The 23,526-nt window shown below is 37.7% G+C and overlaps 1 protein-coding gene and 1 long non-coding RNA gene across 4 annotated transcripts in view; one reads left to right on the top strand and one right to left on the bottom strand.

Moving 5' to 3' along the window:
* syt2a (synaptotagmin IIa) overlaps window positions 1-23,526 on the top strand; it is a 95,596-nt gene that overhangs the window by 69,471 nt on the left and 2,599 nt on the right. For 2 of the 3 annotated variants that reach the window (XM_051879167.1, XM_051879166.1), the window contains exons 2-7: window positions 3,255-3,476; window positions 6,939-7,099; window positions 17,809-17,940; window positions 18,803-18,970; window positions 19,091-19,258; window positions 21,634-21,751. In XM_051879167.1, coding sequence (XP_051735127.1) covers window positions 3,281-3,476; window positions 6,939-7,099; window positions 17,809-17,940; window positions 18,803-18,970; window positions 19,091-19,258; window positions 21,634-21,751 — 943 coding nt within the window. In that variant the 5' untranslated portion in view covers window positions 3,255-3,280. The remainder of the gene's footprint in view (window positions 1-3,254; window positions 3,477-6,938; window positions 7,100-17,808; window positions 17,941-18,802; window positions 18,971-19,090; window positions 19,259-21,633; window positions 21,752-23,526) is intronic. The other variant, XM_051879168.1, reaches the window with a different exon arrangement.
* Window positions 19,091-21,617, bottom strand: LOC127504497 (uncharacterized). Its single transcript, XR_007927396.1, has 3 exons — window positions 20,382-21,617; window positions 20,113-20,282; window positions 19,091-19,234 (listed from the first exon to the last, which is right to left on the bottom strand). It is a non-coding gene; the product is annotated as an uncharacterized LOC127504497 (long non-coding RNA).

Below are 23,526 nucleotides of genomic sequence, written 5' to 3' on the forward strand. Positions count from 1 at the left end.
TCTAGCCTATGAGGCACATGACTCATTCCACCAGGGGGGTTGCTTTTTCCCAAGCTTTGGCAAGGGGTGCCCCCTTGCAGCAAGTATGTGATGCGGCAGGCTGGTCCTTTCCGCACACATTCATAAGATTTTATAGTTTGGATGTTCATGTTACTCACATCCTTGAGTCAACATCACAAGCTCATGTTTGAGACCTTTCGCGTGTGAGCACACACACTACACAACCGTGAGGGGTCCAGACACAGTGGGTATTCTTGTTCCCATAGCACAAAGCGCAGCATTGAGTGAAGCTTTTGAAAGGGAACATCTCGGGTTACTTGCTTGTAACCCTGTTCCCAGATAAAGTGGGAACGAGATGCTGCAATTTGTTACCACACTAAGGATGTCCCAGGACCGTTCTTCAGACGAAGTGATACCTGAAGATGCACCTTTGGCATATATAATTATAGCCTCCGACGAGCGTGCATTCCAATGACGTCATCGTCTGAGGCTGTCAAGTTCAGTGTCAATTTCATTGATGTGTTATACACAGTATTCACAGCTGGTCATACAAAGAAGTATTCCCATATCGCAAAGGGCAGCATCTCGTTCCCGCTTTATCAGGGAAAAGGGTTACAGTCAAGTAACCCGATGTGTTTTTTTCAGGTGGTTAACTGACTCTTAACAGTTCCATAGACTTATTTTCCCTGTTTCTGTTTCGGTTTCATTCATTCAATTCATTACTTTCCATATGTGCACATTCAGTGTTGATTCTATGGTCACTGCTTGCAAAACAAAGTCACTTTAATGATGCAATCACGGCTACATTCTCAAGTAGAACTGTATCCAGTAAGAAAGAGTTATTTTTCTGTGGCCACAAAAATAACCTTTCTGAGAGTTGATGAACAGGTTAATTGATTGTAACATTAATTCTGCTACAACAAGTTAATTCTATTAACTCTATTAAATGTTTTAACTAATGTCACTTCAATTTCTTAGTATGAATTAGCCTATCATATGCAGTAAAAGACAGCACTATAGAAGTTTTTGAGAAACAAACTCAACTCTGTCATGCTGATATCGTGAGACAGCTTTTCACCTCAATGAGAAAAAATGTCACATTTTAATATTGCCACACCCTAAATAAATGATATAAAGTAGTTTCTCCTGAGTTCTAAATGCTTTGTTTATTAACTTACCAACTTCCATCATTTTCTGTTTGGAGCATTTCCATAATTTTACTGTAAGGCAGTTGAAATTACCTTGGGATCGTTTAGTCAGCCAATTTCCTTAGATCAGAGGTCTCTTTTTTCCACCATGAATTAGTAATATTATATAATTGGACAGCTGTGGGCTGGTTGCAAGCTGTTCAAACAAGTGCATTATTTGTCAGTATTTGTTAAATCTTGAAACTGATCCAGGCTCTGAGTCATTGTGTAAATATGTCAGATAAAACTGAATCATACTGCAAATTTTTCTTGTATCAATTCAGAGGTGGAGTTACTGCTCTGATATTAGTCACTCAAACATCTGCAGTAGATGCAGATGAGTTCTATTCTGATAGGATAGCAGAGAGCAGGCAAAAATAATACAAAATAATTCTACTAACCATTACTTTAGCCTATATGGCATGTGAACAATTCTACATATTTTGCACCAATGCAATTCAAATATTATTGAATTTAACACAATTGTTTGACATTCAGTGCACTGCAAATAATTATTTGCACTGTATTTTTTTTTTAAATATTTTTAGAATATGTTTTAGAAGAAAATACATTTCAGTATTTCTACTATTAATTTAGTGTGATACTTGCTGTTTCTATGTAATTACTAGCAATCAGAGTGAAAATTGTTTCAAAGTGTATCCAACACCATTTTTTTTACAGAGTATCCTTTGCGCATTATAGATTTTGAAAGATTTTAAGTTGCTTTTAGATAATGTCTTGTTTTTTTTTTGTTGTTGTTGTTTGTTTGTTTGTTTTTTTCCTTATTCAATTCCAAAAAAAGATTTTTCTTATTTTATGCTTAAATGTAACCAAATTTTAAAAGGTTTATATTTAAAACAATAACTTATCTGCCTCTTTTTTTATTAAACAAAAATGTTGGATTCTATAACTGTTTATACACAGGCTGTAGTAGGCAGCCTGTGTTTTTTTTTTTTTTTTTTTTTTTTTTTTTTTTAAGTGTATTTTCTTCATTGTATTGCAATCTTTAGGGGAACAAATTAACTTCTGCTTGAGTGTGAACGTCAGATGTTTCATTCAGATTTGCAGGTGCTGAAGTGTCATTAATCAAACTGGCGTTCTCGAGAGGCTGTTGGCTGACTCAAGGTGGCAGTTTCTATCCTTCTTTGCATCTTTTCTTTTGTTAGCTCCTCCTGCAGTCTGTCTGTGGGCCACTTGACTTATGCAATGTCAGATTGCATAACTGCAGCATAGCACATTTTGCCATACATTCTTTGTGCAGGAATGGGCCCTTGAATAATAAAACGGCTTATCCCATGAATTGTCAGCTTCATTAAATTATTCACGCAATGCAATGGGCACAGACAGGCTCTCCGCCATTGGAGCAGAGAATTGACACTTGAGAAATGAGAAATCCTTTTTGTTTGCCTATATCTCTGTGTTTTTAATGAAATCAGAGGGCTAAGTCTCCTTTCATCATGTTTACCATTCCTTGCGGCACGGATGGACCGGTTTCTGTTGAGTCATCTGGAACTTTGAAGTGAGAGTTTTATATTTGTTGTAATATATGCCTAAACCTACGCTTCCATCTGATATTTTCTATGTGAGGGGATTAAAGTAAACACACTTTTTTTTTTTTTTTTTTTTTTTTCATATTTTCTTAAAAAATATAAGAAAGTCTATTTCCTGTGTCCTGGAATTTTTTAGGGCATAAAACATAAAGACCACTTTTAATGTTTGTTAGCGGAAATTTATTTCCTGCATTAATTAAATAAATTAAGAATATTTATAACCTTAACCCTATTATTCATAACCCTAACCCTATGAACCATGTATTCAATCCTGCCCTACACTGATGACACCCACTTACCGACAGGTAGCACATCACCTTTCACATCATTGGGCACATTTCAATAATCAAGAGATCAGACAGTATATGCCATATTATGTTGACAGTTACAATCCACAGTAACTGTCTATGCTGGCAACATTTGCATTTTTAATGGAGAAGTCATTTGTCGGAGGCGTTCAAAGATTCATGAAAATCTCATCACACTCATTTCATCTGACTTTCTTTTTCCCCATCAGGGTTTCTGTTGGTGTAGCCATCAAGCATGAAGTGGAATTTGTTCAAGAAGAAACCTGCGGCCATGGTGGGCCCCGAGCCTACCGGTGCCAGTGTCCTGACAATGGCCCCTGTTGTTTCTACACCTGCAGACAACTCCACCGAGCAGCAGGGCCCAGTCAGCAAGAATGATGTCTTTGGAGACATCAAAAACAAGTTTCTCAATGAGATGGACAAGCTTCCATGTGAGTGTATGACTATATATGTGGTGTTTTGTGATATTATGAATTTTAATTTTCCTGACATTTCTAACTATAAAACAAGCTCCAAGCTCAGCTCAGAGCTTCAGATTCTTTTCTAACCAAATTGACCATGTACTGCCTAGATATGCCCTAGCAAGCACACAGAACTTCCTAGCAAAGCCCTAGCAACCATTAAGAGCATCCTAGCAATGCCCTAAAAAAACAACCTCAACACCCTAGCGGCTACAGAGCAACCACTTAGAACACACTAGTAATGCCTTTGCAACCATAGAAACATCCTGTAAACCATCTAGCAATGCCCTAGAAAATGACAACAACACCCTAGAAACCACCTATAGCAAAGTAGCAACAGCAGAGCAACCACTCAGAACACCCAAGGAATGTCCTAACAACCATAGAAAAACTTAGAAACCACTGAACAACACCCTAGAAAACAGCAACACTCTAGCAGCCTCCAAGCAACATATTAACTGCATAGTACCAACTTGGAACACCCTAGCAATGGCCTAGCAACCGTCTAGAACACCCTAGGTTGCTACACCCTAGCAAATTATAACTATTATGGTGCGTTCACACCAGATGCGAATATAGCTTTAAGCGCGAGTGATTTACATGTTAAGTCAAAGCAAAGAGGCAAATAGACATCCTGCAGCGCAATTATGACGCGGCGCGAATTGAGCGTTTCGGGCATTTGACGCGCGTAACGCGTCAAATATTCGCGCCGCGTTAACCAATCAGGAGCTTGCTCTAGTAGTGACGTGATTACGACGTAGCGAGCGGAGGCAGAAATCCGAAACAACAATGGAGGACAAAATCATCATCGCTGTACGATACATCATCGTACTTTTATAGAAACAGGAATAAAAAGGATCATGCTTGGAAGAAAGTGAGTGAGGAGGTCGGACAATCTGGTAAGTTGTAAAAAACGCTCTTTACTCAATTTGAGCTATATATACATATTGAGACTACAAGCTAGCTAAAGCCGGCAAATTGAGCTTATTCGCCGTATTTTACAACTACTTTCCCGCTGACAAGTTGATGTGTTTAATTCAGAGGAAGTATGCAGAAAGAAGTGGGGGGGAGTCTGAGGGACACATATTTAAAGGAGAGGGAGAGCCCTCTCATGACGCAAATTCGCGCCTGTTGTGAAGTGAATTTCACGCGCGAATGAAGCGAGTAAACTCAAAATGTTCAAGCGTCCAACTTCGCGCAAATAGCGCAATTTATTCGCGCAAGCCGCGTCTGGTGTGAATGTCCCATTAGGCTATCCATCTCATAGTGAAAACCATGTAGCCTTCCAAAATTTCATTAACAGTAGAAGTGAAATCTAATTGTTTTTAAATCTGGGTACCGTCTTATGATTTAAAATCATGTACGGAGGAAGTTTGGTCCCATCAGTGAGGCACGCAAACATGACAGTCACACGGCTCTTATGGGGTGTTCATACCAGGCGCGACTTGCGCGAATAAATCGCACCATTCGCGCGTAGTTGGGCGCTTGAACATTTTGAGTTTACTCGCTTCATTCACGTGTGAAATTCACTTCACAACAGACGCGAATTCGCGTCATAAGAGGGTCTTCTGCCAGGCTGCTCCAGTCTCGTTTCTGCACACTTCCTCTGAATAAACACATCAACTCGTCAGCAGGAAAGTAGTTGTAAAATACAGCGAATAAGCTCAATTTGTCGGCTTTAGCTAGCTTGTAGTCTGTCTAGTTGAGTAAAGAGCGTTTTTTATTACTTACCAGATTGTCCGACCTCCTCACTCACTTTCTTCCAAACAAGATCCTTTTTATTCCTGTTTCTATAAAAGTATGAAGATGTATCATACAGCTCTGGGTATCCACATACAGCGACGATGATTTTGTCCTCCATTGTTGTTTCGGATTTCTGCCTCCTCTCGCTATGTCATAATCACGTCACTACTAGAGCAAGCTCCTGATTGGTTAACGCGGCGCGAATTTTCGCCAAAGTTCAGATTTTTCAACTCATGCGATTCGCGCGAATCACGCGTTATGCGCATCAAACGCCCGAAACGCTCTATTCGCGCGAATCACGCCGCAGGATGTCTATTCGCGTCTTTGCATTGACTTAAAGTACACATGAAATCAAAATTGACCTTATTTATTTTGTTAGCTCAAATTGCTAGTTTTGTGGTGAACAATTCATCCGTGCAAGTCAATCCACACAAAAAAATTGTTTGGCTTCGAAATATTTAATCAAAATCTGAAAATGCTCCTCCCCTCTGCAACGGTGCCCCTTCTCTAATGACATCAGTTCGACGGCTTGGGTTGAAAACGCTTAAACCACTCCCCTCCGACCGTTAGTCTGCTATGAGCGAGAGATGGAGAGGAGGAGCGCTAAAATAAAACCCTGCCCTCTATTTAATATTCTGTTTCACTTGGAAATACGTCACAACACTGGAGAAAAGTCGTTTGCAACTTCCGGTTCACAGGGACTTTAACATGTAAATCACTCGCACTTAACGCTTCATTCACGTCTGGTGTGAACGCACCATTAGACGGTAAGCTTTTCTTTGACTGTTAGCGTTTTTAGCTGTTGTCTTTTTGCGCTCGCAATCTTCTAACATTACATTCTAACATACCGTTTTACGCATATTTGGCACCACCTACTGTTACGGATGTATTATTGACATGTAAAAGTCTCTAGACCCATATAAGACAAACCTATTTTCTCAGATGTATTTCTAAGAAAAAAAAACATCGTCTTATATTCGGAACAATACAGTAATTATTTATTAATAAACTGAATCAGTGTTGGCTGCAAAAATGAAGTTGACATTAGCACAGGTACTTCTCTAAGATGTCTGCTAAGAGCACTTCATCTGGAAAACATCTGCTGTATACAAACATCTAATAAACGTCTCAGAAAAAGCAGTTTTACATACATTCTAAATCATAAACATCTTAAAGACATTTTCTAAATGTCTATTTAATGTCTGACAGGAAACTTCTTAGAGACATAGTTCAGATGAGCAAACACTCTAAGAAACACATCTTGCAGATGTAAATACAGACATCAAATAGACGTCTCCGTGATGTACAGTTAAACCATGGTGACCAACAAATTAGCCATGGCTTTGCTACAGTAACCGTAGTTGGACAGCATAGAAATAGCCTGGCAACCACCCAGCATCTGCCTGTGAGGCCTGTATACTGTATAAACTATAACCTTCTAAAACTTTTAAAATGTTGCAGTCAACTTTGTCAAGCCAACATTAATGTATGTCTTGACGACTTCCTTTGTCTAGTTGAGGAGAGAATATTACTTAAGCTACGTCTTTGCAGTTACCTACAAGGTCTTTGATCAAGGAGTAATGATCAAGACCATTTTGGCTCTCTTAATGGCCCTGACAAATCTAGATTTCTATTTCCAGCCCCTATTTTCAGTTCCTCCATTTTTCTCTGTCTTTCTCTCACTTTCAGTGCCTCCCTGGGCCATCATCGCCATCGCGATCGTAGCTGTGGTCCTTATTCTCACATGCTGTTTCTGCATCGTTAAAAAGACCTGCCTTAAGAAGAAAAAAGGCAAGAAGGGAAAGAAAGGAAAGGGAGACGTGGGAATGAAGAACATGAAGGGAGGAGAGGTATGACCATCTGACACCAAAGCTCTTTAGCCTTAAAGGGATAGTTCACCCCAAAATGATAAACTCTATCATCATACAGTACTTACTCGTTCTGATTAAGCTCTGTATTTCCTTCTGTCATGACATAAAATGAGATGTTACACGAAATGTCCAAGCTGTTCTTTTAGAGACAGTAAAAGTAGATGGTGATTTATAATGCCAAGCACCAAAATGATATGGAAAACAGTGTTAATTTAGTGTCACCGAGATACTATTATTGTTTTTATTAATATTTTTAATTAGGTTTTACTTTTTAAGTAATTAAAATTTTTAAGCCTACTTAATTTGAAAGTTATTCCCCTGGATTCAAAGACAAGGCTTAAGCTAGTCCTAGACTAAAATGCATGTTTGAGCTGTTGTAACTGAAAATAACTTGTACTGACAGATCTGAAAATATGTCAGTGTCATTGTTTTGTCTCAAGATGCACACCAGTCATGTTTTTTTCTAGTGAACGTTTATAAAAGCTACTTAAATATCCTGATTGATCTAAGGCTTAATCCTGGCTTAGGCTAAGCCCTGTCTGTAAAACCAGGCCTTAGTCATTTTGTTGTATGTTTATGGCATTTATAGTTTTTTATTTTTATTTTTTATTTCAGTTTTAGTTTTAGTTATTTTTGTACATCAGGTTAAACTAAATGGAAATAAGAAATGTTGCCTTGGCCACTAGTCGAAATAAAATAAGTTTTATGATATCAATTTATGTATTTATTTTATGTATTAATTTTATTTAGTGCTGTCAAATCAATTCATTGCATCTAACATAAACATTTGTAAATATATAAAATATTAAAAGAAAATAACATAAAAGTATAATAAATCCACATAAAAACAGCTTACAATGTTAATCACAGCAACCTGATGCTTTTTTGTCCTTTCGGAGCTTGGCAGTAAAAACCACCATTCATTTTGTATGGTAAAGCAGCTGTTTGCACATTCTGCTAAATATCTCCTTTTATGTTTCACAAAAGAAAAGAAAATGGTTTGGAATGACATGAGACTCAGTAAATGATCACTAAATTTTAAATTTTGAGTGAACTATTCCTTTAAATCTGCAGTCACGACTGTGTACAAAGAGACAGAAAGATTAACGTTTTTCCACTGCCTAATTTCCAACTGTTGCTAATGAGTTTAATAGGGTTCGATACATATCTAATCTGAATCTTTTTTAATGCTTTTAAAGCTTTTTCTCATGCAATATATTTGAAATACTCAGCAATCTCAAAACACCAAAGCTTGTCTGTTTTAAAAACGGCTGTGTTACTACCTCACATATCCTTAATATAGCTTCTAGGTCAAGTAAATGGATGGTTGGTATTCTGGAAAGATTTTTTAGCCATTTAATATTCATGGAATATAAAATATTCAGTGTTGTACGTCATTTGCTGCCTGTAAAGCAGGAAAGCTACATGAAAGATTTCCCACCACATCGATTCATTTGCCGTGTTCATATAATTTGGTTTCCGGAAGAATGTATGTGCTGTTAATCTCTTGTGCTTTTGTGTTAAAAATGACACATTTTCCAGCGAATGCACAGCAGCACTAAATCTCTTTTTTACATCTGTTTTGGAAATAAAATAGCTGAACAGCTAAAGAGTTTTGCTATATTTGCTGTGTTGTGTCAGATCCCGCTGTGTGCTGTATATTTGCTATTGTGACAAGCTAATTTTCCTCTGGGAATCATTAAAGTTCTGCCTGTCATATCCTAATATATCATTTTCTTTATAATCTTGGAAAAAAAACTTGTGCTAAAACATCATCAAGACAGGCTTATTATTTAAGGGAGACCAGGGGCTATTGTTTTTTCCTTTTCTTTCATAACATACTGAATACTGCATATCTATCTGCTAGCTTTTTGTAAGTCTAAGTATTTTATATACCCATTTATATGTGGCAAAAGTAACTCTTTAGACGTATAATGAGGATGACAAAACTATGAAGTTAAGTTAAATTTATATATATATATATATATATATATATATATATATATATAATAAAAAAATAAATAAAAAAAAACTAACGCATATACTTCTGTACTGTATCTCAAATTAGGGTTATTATGGGTAACTAAAACTATAACTATAGCTGAAATGAAATAAATGTTTACTGAAATAAAACATTAAAAGTATTATATTTTAGCTAGTTTCTCATTTTCTTGGAACATTTCTCATTTTCTTGATGTGCTAAAATAACTAAAACTGAAATAAAAAATGATATAGACATAGTAAACTAGTAAAAATTACTAAAACCTTAAATAAAATTAAAATGAAACTGGAAATATTCAAAATATTAAAAACTATAATAGTATATCAATGATACACTGTCTCAAATAAGAGCAAACTTAAAAATAATAAATTGCATTAATATTAGTTTATAAAGTGTCAACCATCTGGCTTATTTATGCATTATTTAGGATGTTTAATGTATTACAATTGCCCTCAGTCTCCCTTACTGTACAGTAAAATGCTTCAATGTGGTTTGCTTTTCAAATTTCTTTGGTTAAGTTTGTTATATGCAATGTTTAATGTATTATCCAATAACATAATTGTCTATTTAAAGCAAAATGTGTCCTTTTTGATACATGTCCATTAAGTGTTACTTGATTTCCTCAACTTGATTCTGTCTTCTGTGAGTTCAATCTCTCCCTCTCTCTCCATTTCTTCATTTCTTTATCCTCCCCGCTTTGTGTCTGATATGTGCTCCGTGTATCTTGACTGTCGTGGACCTGTCGTCTTACGGTAGGTGTGACATGGCTTGCAGCGCCCCTCTCTGACCGCCTGGTGAAAGCTCAGACCAGGGCAGGGGAAATGAGCTATGAAAAATGGCTGGGAATGAAATCTTTGGCTTCTTCTTGAGTCTTGCAAGCTGCAGGGGTGCTGAGGTTGCTTGAGGACTAGTTTGGGGTTGGTTTGGGGAGGGCTCGCATTCCACCAGTTTGATGTGCCACATGTGGCATGTGAACACTGGCGGTTTGCGGGATTAAAGCCAAAGGGGTAGAATGAATGGCCCTTTAGAAGTGGATGTGCATTTGGTTATGAACTTAAACTTCATCCTAGCTTACTGAGAGACACACCAATCCTCACTAACATGCATGTTGAAAGGGTACGGTTGGTGGTTTGTCCTCTTAAAAGCTGTTCCACCCATCGAATGTCATGATTTGGCCCCTTAAATGATCCATAAAATAAGCTGGTATCCAACAAACAAACATACGTATATGCATACTTTAAACCTTTCTTAAAGCGGTAAGCTGGCTATTAAAGAAAGCATGAGAAATGTCCAGATGAGGTGAAGCAGCATTTGAGACAAAGCCCAATGCATGCCCTTCATACAAGCACCAGTGAATGACCATGACTTGACTTGAGAGTAACTTTCCTGGACGACCCATTGTGTGGAAACGAACAACGAATCTGTTACTTTCTTCCTGAAATGTAGAGATGAGCCGTGGGATGAAGTAGGTGGCGTGGGAAACAGCCTTTCACCAGGAGACCTATTGCATTGTTTTCGTTTGTTTTATTTTTTTTGTGTGTGTGTGCGCGCGCGCATGTGTGTGTGTGTGTGCGTGCGTGCGTGCATACAAGTTTAGTGTGCTTTAGTTTGAAATACCGTTAAGGGGGATGTTTGTATTTCCAATGTTAAAATTCTTTCTCCTATCCCAGCTCATAAAGGTGCACTAAGCTATTTCTGAGAAACTCTATTGATATTTGAAATTGAACCACAAGGAAGAACAAAAAATGAACATACAGTACACAAGAGTATATAAAAACAAGAGTTTGTTTTTAGTTGCCAGCAGCACAGCAGCTCCAGACAAACAATGACACTCAAAACTGTCCTGTTACTATTAACACTACAACAACAGCATATCTTGGTTCTGTGAAACAGCAAAACCAAAGTTACTCACGTCTGGAGCAGAAACAATGCAACCTCGCTGTCTGTTTTCAGGCCTTCCCACTTCGGTCTCTTCAGCACTGGAAGGCTTTTCTAATATGAGCAGTGTTGGGCTCGTTACTCAAAAAATTTAATTTATTACTTATTACTAGTTACTGTCCAACACTGTTAAGCATGAACTAAAGCTCTTGCTTGATTATAAAAAGTAATATTCCTCTCAGCTTTTCCCTTTTGTAATGTCTCTCAGCCATCTCTCTTTCTACAGTCTTTCTTCAAATCTCCCTCTTGTTCTCTTTCTCTCCTCCCCCATCATGACTGGACATGCCCCCTACTGCTGATTGGCTCACTCTCTCTCTCCTCCCCCATAATGACTGGACACGCCCCTACAGCTGATTGGCTCACTCTCTCTCTCTCTCCTCCCCCCATCATTAGTGGACACGCCCCCTACTGCTGATTTGCTCTCTCTCTCTCTCTCTCTCTCTCCTCCACCATCATGAGTGGACACACCCCCTACTGGTCACTGGCTCACTCTCTCTCCTCCCCCATCATGAGTGGACACGCCCCCTACAGCTGATTGGCTCTCTCTCTCACGCCACCCCTACTGCTGATTGTCTCTCTCCCTCGCTCCTCTCCCATCATGAGTGGACACGCCATCCCTACTGCTGATTGGCTACAAGTGTATTGTGCTGCTCGGTCCGATCCACTTTCAATAACATTTCTCGGAAATTGTTTACTGTATCTTTAATGTAAACAAAGTGCAAATACGTGACGTTTGCTGAAATCGTACAGATTTTTTTGAAACGGTAGTCTGAGCTATAAATATGTGGTATCATTCCGGAGCCACAGCAAAATACATCCTGACAACTGATTGGCTGATTGAACTATCCCGAACTGTGTCCAAGACAGCAGATTGGGAAAAATATAAGCCACCAAAAAGTTACACAATTTCACGTCCAAAATTTGGGGTCATTAATTGTTTTAATGTTCTTGAAAGAAGTCTCTTCTGCTCACCCATGCTGCATTTATTTGATCAAAACTACAGTAAAAACTGTAATATTGTGAAATATTATTACAATTCAAAATAGCTGTTTTCTGTTGTAATATATTTTAAAATGCAGTTTATTCCTGTGATCAAATCTGAATTTTCAGCATCATTACTCCAGTCTTCAGTCACAGAAATCATTCTAGTATGCCTGCTCAAGAAATATATTGCTGCTCAAGAAACATTTATCCCGAACTGTGAAAGAACAAAAAGAACAGCATTTGTTTGAAACTCAAAATTCAAAAGAACAGCATTTATTTGAAACAGAACTCTTTTGGAACATTAGAAATGTCTTTACTGTCACTTTTGATCAATTTAAAAATCAACATGCTGTGAATTTAAAAAATCAGGCAACTTTAATTTTTCTTGTAAAAGCATTTTTAAAAGGTCTCCATGATTAGTAATTTCACATAACGTGCACACATTTTACTGGTTGTTCATAAATAAAGCACATCATAAATTTTGGGCACATAACAGGCCAGTTGTGAATAGCTAGTGAATAAGCTTAAGTTATGAACTTAAATCATAATGCAATAAACAACACGGTTAATCATTACATGCTAATTTGATCACATGCTGTTGGTGCAAATAATCATTTACTGTGAGTGATTGATTTCTCCTTCACCGTTTCTTATTCCATCTGCCACCTTTACTAAGATGAATGTGCCGTAACTTAGCATGACTGCCTTTGAATGCTCAATGCAAGTTACGTAAGAGAACCACCACACACTTCATATTAAGAATACTGCATTAGTCTGTTACATCATTAATCATCCTCCAGATTTAACGCCAGCATCGCAATGATTTTATTCACTATGGCTTGAACAATTATGCAATCAATACGGAATATTTTCAGACTTTGCATTTTGTGGCTTGGCATGCATGAATGCATTCTACCATGTCAGTTAGAATATAAGAAATTGTGCTTTTTTTATGTGTGTGTGTGTGTGAGAGAGAGAGAGAGAGAGAGAGAGAGAGAGAGAGAGAGAGAGAGAGAGAGAGAGAGTGAGTGAGTGTGTGTGTTTGAATTTGTGTGTGTGTTTATGTATATGTGGGGTGAGTGGTCAGGAAGGACAAATCCTCACCCCAAGCATATTTTGTTCTGTTTAGAGACATTCTGATTCAACTCTTTTCGTTCATCTTGTATTCTTGTATTTATTTTCTTTTCTTGTTTTTTCCCAAAGCTGAACCAGACATCTCCATCTATGTAAGCTAATATTTGCTGTTTCACTAGCATTGCGTTTGAGGCTGCATAAATTCTTCAAAGTGCATAACAAATCTCAGAAATGCTTGATCTCATGAACAGTCACAGTGGGGATCCGGTATGAGCTTGCTGGGGGTCACTGCTAACCCCAAAAGCAGTGTTAGTCATGTAACAGGGTTATGTAGTACACTAACTCCATCTCTTTCAGAGGACACAAATGCTAGGCTAGCAGAGTCTTTTGGTTATTAGCATAAAGTCTGGTCTACTTTACCGCTTACCTAGCTAACAGAGAACGTTCTCAGAACCATTCTGGCAAGGTTCTCTCAAAGTTGTGGACAAACGTTCTTCCAGTAACATTGATAGAACATTCTTTCAAAGTTATCTGTTCTTTAATAATGTTCTCAAAACATTAGCACAAAAACATTATACATCATTCATGGAACATTTTTTTTTTTTTTTTTTCTGAAATGTTTTAGTTGGGCGTTTGTCTAACATGTTGCTGCTTGTTTCACAATGTTCAAAGAACATTCAAAAGTAAGTTGCCATAATGTTTACAAAATTATAAAATGGAATGTTCCCTTAAAGGCACACTATGTGAATTTTCGCCACTAGAGGTCGTCTATTTAAAACAAAGGTGTAGCTTGATGACGCCTTGATTTTGTTGAATAATGGGAGGTGTTGTCTTCACGTCTACAGCCGGTGGAAAAGAATTGGGATGGGATCGGGCAGAAATCATGTTCATGGATGAGATTATTAACGTTATACTGTAGTATGAAGCAGAGCAGGGCAAGTGATGAGCGAGCAGAAACAAGGCTGCTGTTTTATTAGACAGTTGCTCACTTGTCTAATAAAACACATGTTATGCATAATACACTAATGCGTCTTTGGTGTTTCCATGGTTTCTACAAAATAAAACCGGAAATCAACTGTAACGCGGGTATGATTGATAGGCGTCATTGATAGGCGACACACGGACACGGCCCGTGTCCTGGTTAAAATTGCTTTTTTCTCTGGATTTAAACATTCTTGGAAACATTTAGGATAATATAAGTACACAAGTCAACAAAATATGTAACATTGTTCTAGTGTTTTTTTTTGGATATTGTAATCCAAAAATCTTACTTATTGTGCCTTTAATGTTCATAAAACCAAGAAGAAAGTTTTTTAACATTATATATAAAAAAAAAACTGGACATTTTTAAAGTTCAGAGAAGGTGGGGGTGGGGTGGGGGTTTATAAACAAGAAACCAAGATTGATTTATTTTTATTTTTTAGGGATTGGAAAATCTTAAAGGGTTAGTTCACCCAAAAATGTAAACTCTGTCATCATTTACTCACCCCCATGTCATTCCAAACTCATAAGACTTTTGCTAATCTTCCTGAGAGATTTCTGTCATTCAATTGAAAGTCCATTCCACCAAAACGTTAATGCTTCAAAAAGTTCATATATTTGACATATTTTACCATATTTGATGTATGTGTTGATCATAACTGATCTAAAAGCCTAAATTAAATCTGTTCATCATATAAAGTGATTGTGTTTCTTTAAAGGACATTATAACTGTATTAAACTGCTTGATTCATACTGATTACTTTTACATTCTCTTTATGAACATTTTAAAGCTTCAAAGATTTGGTGGAATGAGCTTTCAATGGAGGGACAGAAATCTCTGAGATTTCATTAAAAATGTCTTCATTTGTGTTATGAAGATGATCGAACTTTTTATGGGTTTGGAACGACATGAGTGTAAGTAAATGATGACCGAATTTACATTTTTAGGTGAACCCTATAAATTGTTGATTGTCCAGGATTTAAAATCCTCATTCAAATATTAGCACGTTCACAAGCGGTTATAAAGAAAATACAGGAGAAGTTAATGTGAAATGAGGGTAGACCTTCAACACCATTTCTGTCCACTCAAATGTAATAAGTACAGACTGTTTCCTACAAAGTGCAATATATAGTTATGCGCACAGATATAATTTATTCTCTACTCAGTGCCTCAAACTAAACTTTTAATAAGATTTGTTGCCACAGACCTCACATACTTTGGCAAATCTAGCAACAAATAACAGCGCCCACATATTCCAAATTATTGCGAGAATTTGAGTCTCTCAAAGACACTGGCCTTGACTTATCTGTAAAAAGAAAATATGAACATATTTTCACCGAAAAACATGTCATTATTTCTCATTACTGAAATTCATTTGATTTTTCTTCTTTTATGATTACATTACTGAGTTATGTTTAATTCAATCCAATCAAAAAAGTCAGATTGTGTTATAGTATACAGGTGCTGGTCATATAATTAGAATATCAGGAAAAAGTTCATTTTTTTATTGTAAATTATTTTAAAAAATGAAACTTTCATATATTCTAGATTCCCTACATGTAAAGTAAAACATTTCAAAAGTTTTTTTTTTTTTAATTTGTTGATTAGAGCGTACAGCTAATGAAAGTCCAAAATCCAGTATCTCAAAATATTAGAATATTTACATTTGAGTTTCATTAAATGACAATCCCTACAGTATAAATTCCGGGTATCTTTTGTTCTTTGAAACCACACTAATGGGGAAGACTGCTGACTTGGCAATGGTCCAGGAGACAATCATTGACACCCTCCACAAAGAGAGTAAGTCACAGAAGGTCATTACTGAATGGGGTGGCTGTTTACAGAGTGATGTATCAAAGCATATTAAATGCAAAGTTGACTGGAAGGAAGAAATTGGGTAGGCAAAGGTGCACAAGCAACAGGGATGACCGCAAGCTTGAGAATACTGTCAAGTAAAGCCGATTCAAACACTTGGGAGAGCTTCACATTGAGTAGAATGAAGCCGGAGTCAGCGCATCAAGAGTCACCACACTCAGACATCTTCAGGAAAAGGACTACCAAGCCACTTCTGAACCAGAGACAACGTCAGAAGCATCTTACCTGGGCTAAGAAGAAAAAGAACTGGACAGTGAACAGTGGTCGAAAGTCCTCTTTTCAGATAAAAGTAAATTTTGCATTTCATGTTGAAATCATGGTCCCAGAGTCTGAAGGAAGACTGGAGAGGCACAGAATCCAAGCTGCTTGAAGTCTAGTGTGAAGTTTCTGAAGTCAATAATGATTTGGGGGGGGGCGTGACGTCTGCTGGTGTTGGTCCATTGTGTTTTATCAAGTGCAAAGTCAATGCAGCCATCTTCCAGGAGATTTTGGAGCACTTTATGCTTCTATCTGCTGACAAGCTTTATGGAGATGCTGATTTCCTTTTCCAGCAGGACTTTAGCACCTGCCCACAGTGCAAAAACCACTTCCAAGTGGTTTGCTGACCATGATATTACTGTGCTTTATTGGCCAGCCAATATGCCTGACCTGAATCTATGGGATATTTTCAAGAGAAAGATGAGAAACAGTCGATCCAACAATATACAGATGATCTGAAGGCTCAATAGTGCCTCAGCAGTGCCACAGGCTGATCACTTCCATGCCACACTTCACTGATGCAGTAATTTGTGCTAGGAGCAAGTCATTTGCTGTAATATGTCCTGCCGATCAAGTATTGAGTGCACAAAAGAACATACTTTAAAGAACTTTAACTTTTCTGTTTTGCAAATCCATTTTTTGATTGATCTTAGGAAATATTCTAATATTTTGAAATACTGGATTTTGGACTTTCATGAGCTGTACGCTCTAATCATCAAAATTAAAAAAAAAACTTTTGAAATGTTTTACTTTACATGTAGGGAATCTAGAATATATGAAAGTTTCATTTTTAAAAATAATTTATAATAAAAAAATGAACTTTTTGATGATATTCTAATTATATGATATAGCACCTGTATTATATAAAATACATAGCACACAATAGACAAGACCTTGTGAAGTAATATTTCTGTAATATTCAATTACAGCACAGGGCACAAAAGTATTAATTACAACAGAATCATTATATGAAATTAAATCACTAACAGAGTAAATGACGATATAAGTTCATTAAGATTCATTTCAGCTTTTTTCCATTGTCATTTTGAAGAGCAGCAGGGAGGAACCATGGGAAATAATGATGTGTAAAATAGCACTTATTCTGTGATCTTTAGTATCTGTCTGCCACAACGTTTCTTCCAAATTGTCCATCATTTTACATTGTATATGAATGCCGACTTTAAAGCACCAACAGTTCCTATCTGTATCTTCTGAATCTTTTCTTCCTGAGTAAAAGCGAGACTGAGGGTTTTATTATACCCTGCAGACTGAGAATCAGTTTATGGACAGATTGCTTTAGAAGGACTAGAATCCTTCTGGGTCATTCCCTCCAGAAAAGTAATGTAGATTGTTGCAAATGGTGTCATGAAAGGAAAAGTGAAATCAAGTCATGTTGCTATGAAGGTCATTGCTGACACAGTTACATACAATAACACCTGGGTGGTTTGACACCTGGCAAACTTCAGGTAAGCTGAGAATTGGCCCAACGAACCACGTTTGGGGAACTTCATTTACCTTCCATCACCTTTGCTCTAGTTTCTCCTGTAATGGCCATCTGTGCTTTTGTCTCTCCAGAAACAGGAAGAGGATGATGATGAAGAAGATATAGACATGGGAATAACTGAAGAGAAAGAGGAGGAACCTAAAGAGAAGGAGAAGCTCGGCAAACTCCAGTTCTCCCTAGACTATGACTTTTCTGACGCCAAGGTATCTTGGTCATTTTACTTTTTACAGTATGTTTAAACAAATCAGCTTTAATATCTGAGGGAAAGAGAAATGTGTAAAAATGTTGCCTTTGCAGCTAGTGCACAGTAAATTCTAGTTAATTGTCAATAAGAACGTCTGTGAACGTCTGACAAAAATAAAGTCAGTCTGGTTAGTAATAACTAATAAAGCTTGTAATGTTGTTTGCTGAGTTGTTTAATCCTCCTCTGCTGAGATCTTCAGAGATTTAATGTCTTCTTTTATCTTCAGTTGATTTTATCTAAGACGGTGGCTAAAGTCAGTTGTAGTTGTTGTGTTTCTCTTTCCTTCACTGATTCTGCTTGTTAACAGCAGGTGTTCATCACTGATGCTCAATCATCACTTAATTAATCACTTAATTATGTCATTAACTTGAACTCTGCTTCAGTGTTATTTTAACACTATTTAGAGAGGGACCATATGTACTCTGAGCAGAGTTGATTTAACTCTGGGTATTTTGCTGTGTGGAAATAAAATATATTTTTAAAATATTATATATAGAGAATGTTTTATTTTATTTCAGGAAAAGGAAATGCTTTTTGGTTTCTGGTCTTTCTTAACTATGCGGTCACATTAACCTTTGTTTGGCGAATTTCAATGGGCGAAATCCAGTTATTTTGAATAGGAATAAACGCAATCTAGAATTTTGATTTGACATTTGTCCAAGAGAAAGCTGTTTGGTTTGAGAGTGACAATAGACTTTTAGTCTTTCCTTAAAACTTTTAGTTTTGAAAAAGTTTCAACTTAGGGACTGAAATGTAATAATGTATTTTCTACACCTTGAATACATGTGCATTTTAAATATTGACAATCTTTTACAATGTAGCTGACAGTGGGCATCCTGCAAGCTGCAGATCTTCTCTCCATGGACAGTGGCGGCACCTCAGACCCATACGTCAAAGTTTTCATTCTCCCAGACAAGAAGAAGAAATATGACACTAAGGTGCACAAGAAAACCCTTAACCCTGTCTTCAATGAGACTTTCCACTTTAAGGTAGAGTATCTATTTTAGTACAGTATGAGTTTACGTCATCATCAAATGTGTGCAGCCCAGGATTTGGACACCCCAAACACTACTCTGTTGCGGCACTCATGAGCTGATGTTGATTTCTAGATTCCTTTCAATGAAATGGGAGGAAAGACTCTGGTCATGTCTGTGTATGACTTCGACCGTTTCTCAAAACACGATGTGATCGGTGAAGTGAAGATTCCCATGAACACCCTGGACCTGGCACAACCCATCGAGCAGTGGAGAGACCTGGACAGTGCAGAGAAAGAAGAGGTAAACCTGTTCGTCATCTGTCATTTGCAAACTAGCAGCTGTCACCGTCAAATAATAATGAGAGTTAATGAACCAGTATTTCTAAACATGCTTTTATGCCCATAATGTTACATTCTTTTTTCTACTCGCTTTTCTACCTTAAATGGTTAGTTCACCCAAAAATGAAAATTATCCCATAATTTACTCACCCTCAATCCATCCTAGGTGTATATGAATTTTGTCTTTCAGCTGAACACAATCGGAGTTATATTAAAAATATCCTGGCTCTTCCAAGCTTTATAATGGGAGTGAATGGTACCCTAGATTTGAAAGCTCACAATCCATACGGCTCCAGGAGGTTAATTAAGGCCTTCTGAATTGAAACAATGCGTTTTTGTAAGAAAAATATCCGTATTTCTAACTTTATAAACTAGAATCATTGGCAAATCGATTCCGGCAGAAGAGTGAACTTTGTCACGTGGCAAATTGACGAACGTGGAAGTGCAGAGGATAGAGCAAAACAAGACACCAGTCATGAATTAGAAGTCTAAAACAAGAATTTTTAAAGAAAAATGTCGGAGGAGCTTGAGTTTGTTCCCCAGCCCTATTTGTTTGAACTATGAGCAGCGTCTACTCTCACCTGAGCTTACGCTACTCCTACATCCTAAGTCATACACTGGAACTTGACTCTCTCGTGAACGGATGGGATAATTTTCATTTTTAGGTGAACTAACCTTTTAACACATGTTACTGTTACAAATGTGACATTTTTTTAGCAAATAACTGAAGGATTGTTTGATGTGAGACACTATTGATGTATTATTAATTGAAAATGAAATGCATTTTTCAAAAATGAACACTGTGCCTTCATTTACCCCCATGCTGGTCCATCCCGTAGGATGTTCTTTTTTTGTAGACCACAGATGGAGATGATTAGCTGAATGTTCAAGCTGCTTTTTAAAATTCATTTTAAACTTAACAGTGAAGAAAAATGCCATATAGGTGCATAAAATTATATTCCATGTCTTTTGAAGTCAGTAGCTTTCTGTGAGGATAAGACAGAAATTATGTTGTTATTCACTGATAATGTTCCTAATCAAATCCAATTTGTAAGATTTAAATATGCAAATAAAAGTATACACACCGTTGAGCCAAAACATTATGACCACCTGCCTAATATGCTTGTTGGTCCAAAACAGCACCGACCTGCTGAGGCATTGACTCTACGAGAGCCCCGAAGGTGTCCTGTGGTATCTGGCACCGAGATGTTAGCAGCAGATCCTTCAAGTCCTGTAGGTTGTGAGGTGGACCCATCGTGGATCGAACTTATTGGTCCAGCACATCCAACAGATTCTCGATTGGGTTGAGATCTGGGAAATTTGGAGGCCAGGGCAACATCTTGAACTCTTCATCATGTTCCTCAAATCATTCCTGAACAATATGTGCAGTGTGGCAGGTTCATTATCCTGCTGAAAGAGGGAACAACATTGTCATGAAGGGGTGTACCTGTTTAGGTAGGGGCCACATGTCAAATTTACGTCCAAATAAATGGCCAGACCCAGGGTTTCCCAGCAGATCATTGCCCAGAGCGTCATACTCCCTACACTAGATTGTCATCGTCCCACAGTGATCCTGCTGCCATTACTTCCCCAGGTAAATGGTGCACACGTACACGGCTGTCAATGTGAAGTAAAAGTAAATGGGACTCATTGGACCAGGCGACCTTCTTCCGCTTCCCTGAGGTCCAGTTCAGACGCTCGTGCACCTATTGTAGGCGCTTTCGAAGGTGGAAAGGGGTCATCATTGGAACTGCGTCATTGGGCTACGCAGCCCCATACACAGATGAGTGCAATGTGACACATTCGTCCCATAACCATCATTAAAATTTTGTGTGACTTGTGCCGCAGCAGACCTTCTGTTGGCTCAGATTAGACAGGATAGCCTTCGTTGCCCTCGTGCATCGATGAGTCATGAGTGCCCAACTCCCTGTCGCCGGTTTGTGTTTGTTCCTCCTCGGACACTTGGTAAATTCTCACCACTGCTGACTGGAGCAACACACAAGCCTCAAGCCCCAATTTCTCCCACATCTAACATGTTAATTACGAGAACTGATTATTTGTTTACCATCTAATCTACCCAAACTTAATATGTGGCCTTGTTAGGAAATGATCAACGATATTTGCTTCACCTGTGACTGGTCATAATGTTTTGGCTCATATATAGAATTTGCATTTAAATCTCACAGAATTAATATATTTTAAATGGTCATTATGTGATCAGACATCCAATGATTTGGCATCATTCATGTCAGACCTTAGCAAAAAAATGACTGAATTTTAAATTTTTGGCTGAACTGTCCCTTTAAAACCAACTATTTCATTTTTCCCCCAACACAGCCTGAAAAGCTGGGAGATATCTGCATCTCTCTGCGCTATGTACCTACAGCTGGAAAACTCACCATCTGTATCCTTGAGGCGAAGAACCTCAAAAAGATGGATGTTGGTGGACTCTCAGGTACACACACACATAATGCCCTGCCTTTTCTCTTTTCTTTCTCCTCCAGAGAGTGGGTGGAGATAAACTCACGCAGAAGACTGGATGTTCCTGCATATGCATAACAATAAAATACTGTTTTGATTTCTGTTTTCTTTTTTCTGTTTGCGTTTAGACCATATATGTTCATATTTTATTCATTCTTTGTTTCAGCTTTAATTAATTCATTAATTGGTCATGTTTCTGTCAGACATGCACAGCAGGCTTCAGTGCTGCAGCAGCACATTCGTGTCACGCCTGTGCTTTAGTATCAGCGGTAGCCATGCAGAACAGATAGCGCTCACGTGCTGACTCTGCAGTCCTGCTTGTGCAGCGCCACGCATCCCCTTACTGCTGCCATCTGCTGGCGGCTCTGAGAAAAGCACCACTCAAAACATTGCTGGGACCAGGATTAAAGGGTCCAAAAAGTCTTTCTTAACCTTCGAATCTTAAGTAAAATCTGAAGTGATTACAGAAAAGACATGGGGTGCATCTCAATCATCTCCCTTGCTCCCTATCATGTAAACAAATTTGGGCAGTTGTAAGGACAGTAAAGACCCTGGCTCACTACACATTGGGACACTGATGCTGACATGACAACTTCCTTGTTGTACAATGTCACTCACTACTGGTATTTATGAACAACAGCAGAACTGATATCTTTCTGACATTATTTTTTAATTGTATTTAAAGTACATTTTTACTTTGCTTGTTACATATACGTGCAACATTTTAGTCATACATAAATTATAAATGTGTATCACGTGATTTATGTTTCATACTTCAGAACTTCCGTTAAGGGAACATAGTGAGCATCGATGCTCCCTGGTTATCACGAAGCATTGTGGGACTTTTTAGGGAACAAACTTTTCAGTGCACTGGAAGGATGAGACAGCGCTTAAAATGGCCGACTCCTTGATCAGTGCCCTGACTGCTGGACTTGGGAACTGACTGAGATGCACCTATGGTGTTGGTGGACTAATGGTTTGAGCCCTTGGTTGGTTGTAGGTTTGAACCCCGCAAAATGCAATCCATGAGCTTGCACTATTCATCCAGGGAGACTGTCCCTGTAATTAATGCTTTATATATATATATATATATATATATATATATATGTATTAGGGGTGTAACGATACACAGAAGTCACGGTTCGGTGCGTACCTCAGTTTTGGGGTCATGGTTCGGTACAATTTCGGTACAATACGAAAAATGGTCACACTTTGGTTTAGTGTCCAGTTTTCACTATTAACTAACTAGTAACTATGACTTTTGCCTCAATAAACTCATGCTTATTACTCCTGCTAATTACTGCTTATTAATAGTAAGGTAGTTGTTAAGTTTAGGTATTGGGTAGGATTATGGGATGTAGAATAAGGTCATGCAGAATAAGGCATTAATATGTGCTTTATAAGTACTAATAAACAGCCAATATCCTAGTAATATGCATGCTAAAAAGCAACTAGTTAATAGTGAGAATTGGACCTTAAACTAAATTGTTACCAGACAAAGGAACAAATCCACAATGGTAAGTTTCATTTATTTTTAACAGACAGTAGTGCAAATCTCAGTTTGTACCACCTAGTGGCATGTAGTCCCCTAGTTGGTACAGTATATCGTCCTTTAGTGTATTAAGCACTAAGCAGTAAACAGAATGCACCCTTGCACAGGTTTTTTTTTTTTTGCAGGGCTTATAAAAAAAACAAAAAGTATTTGGACACAATGAGCTACAAAACTCAAAAGCATCTTGTGTTATATAA

This window comes from Ctenopharyngodon idella, chromosome 22 (assembly GCF_019924925.1).
Source record: "Ctenopharyngodon idella isolate HZGC_01 chromosome 22, HZGC01, whole genome shotgun sequence".
In the NCBI taxonomy this organism is placed as follows: Eukaryota; Metazoa; Chordata; class Actinopteri; order Cypriniformes; family Xenocyprididae; genus Ctenopharyngodon; species Ctenopharyngodon idella.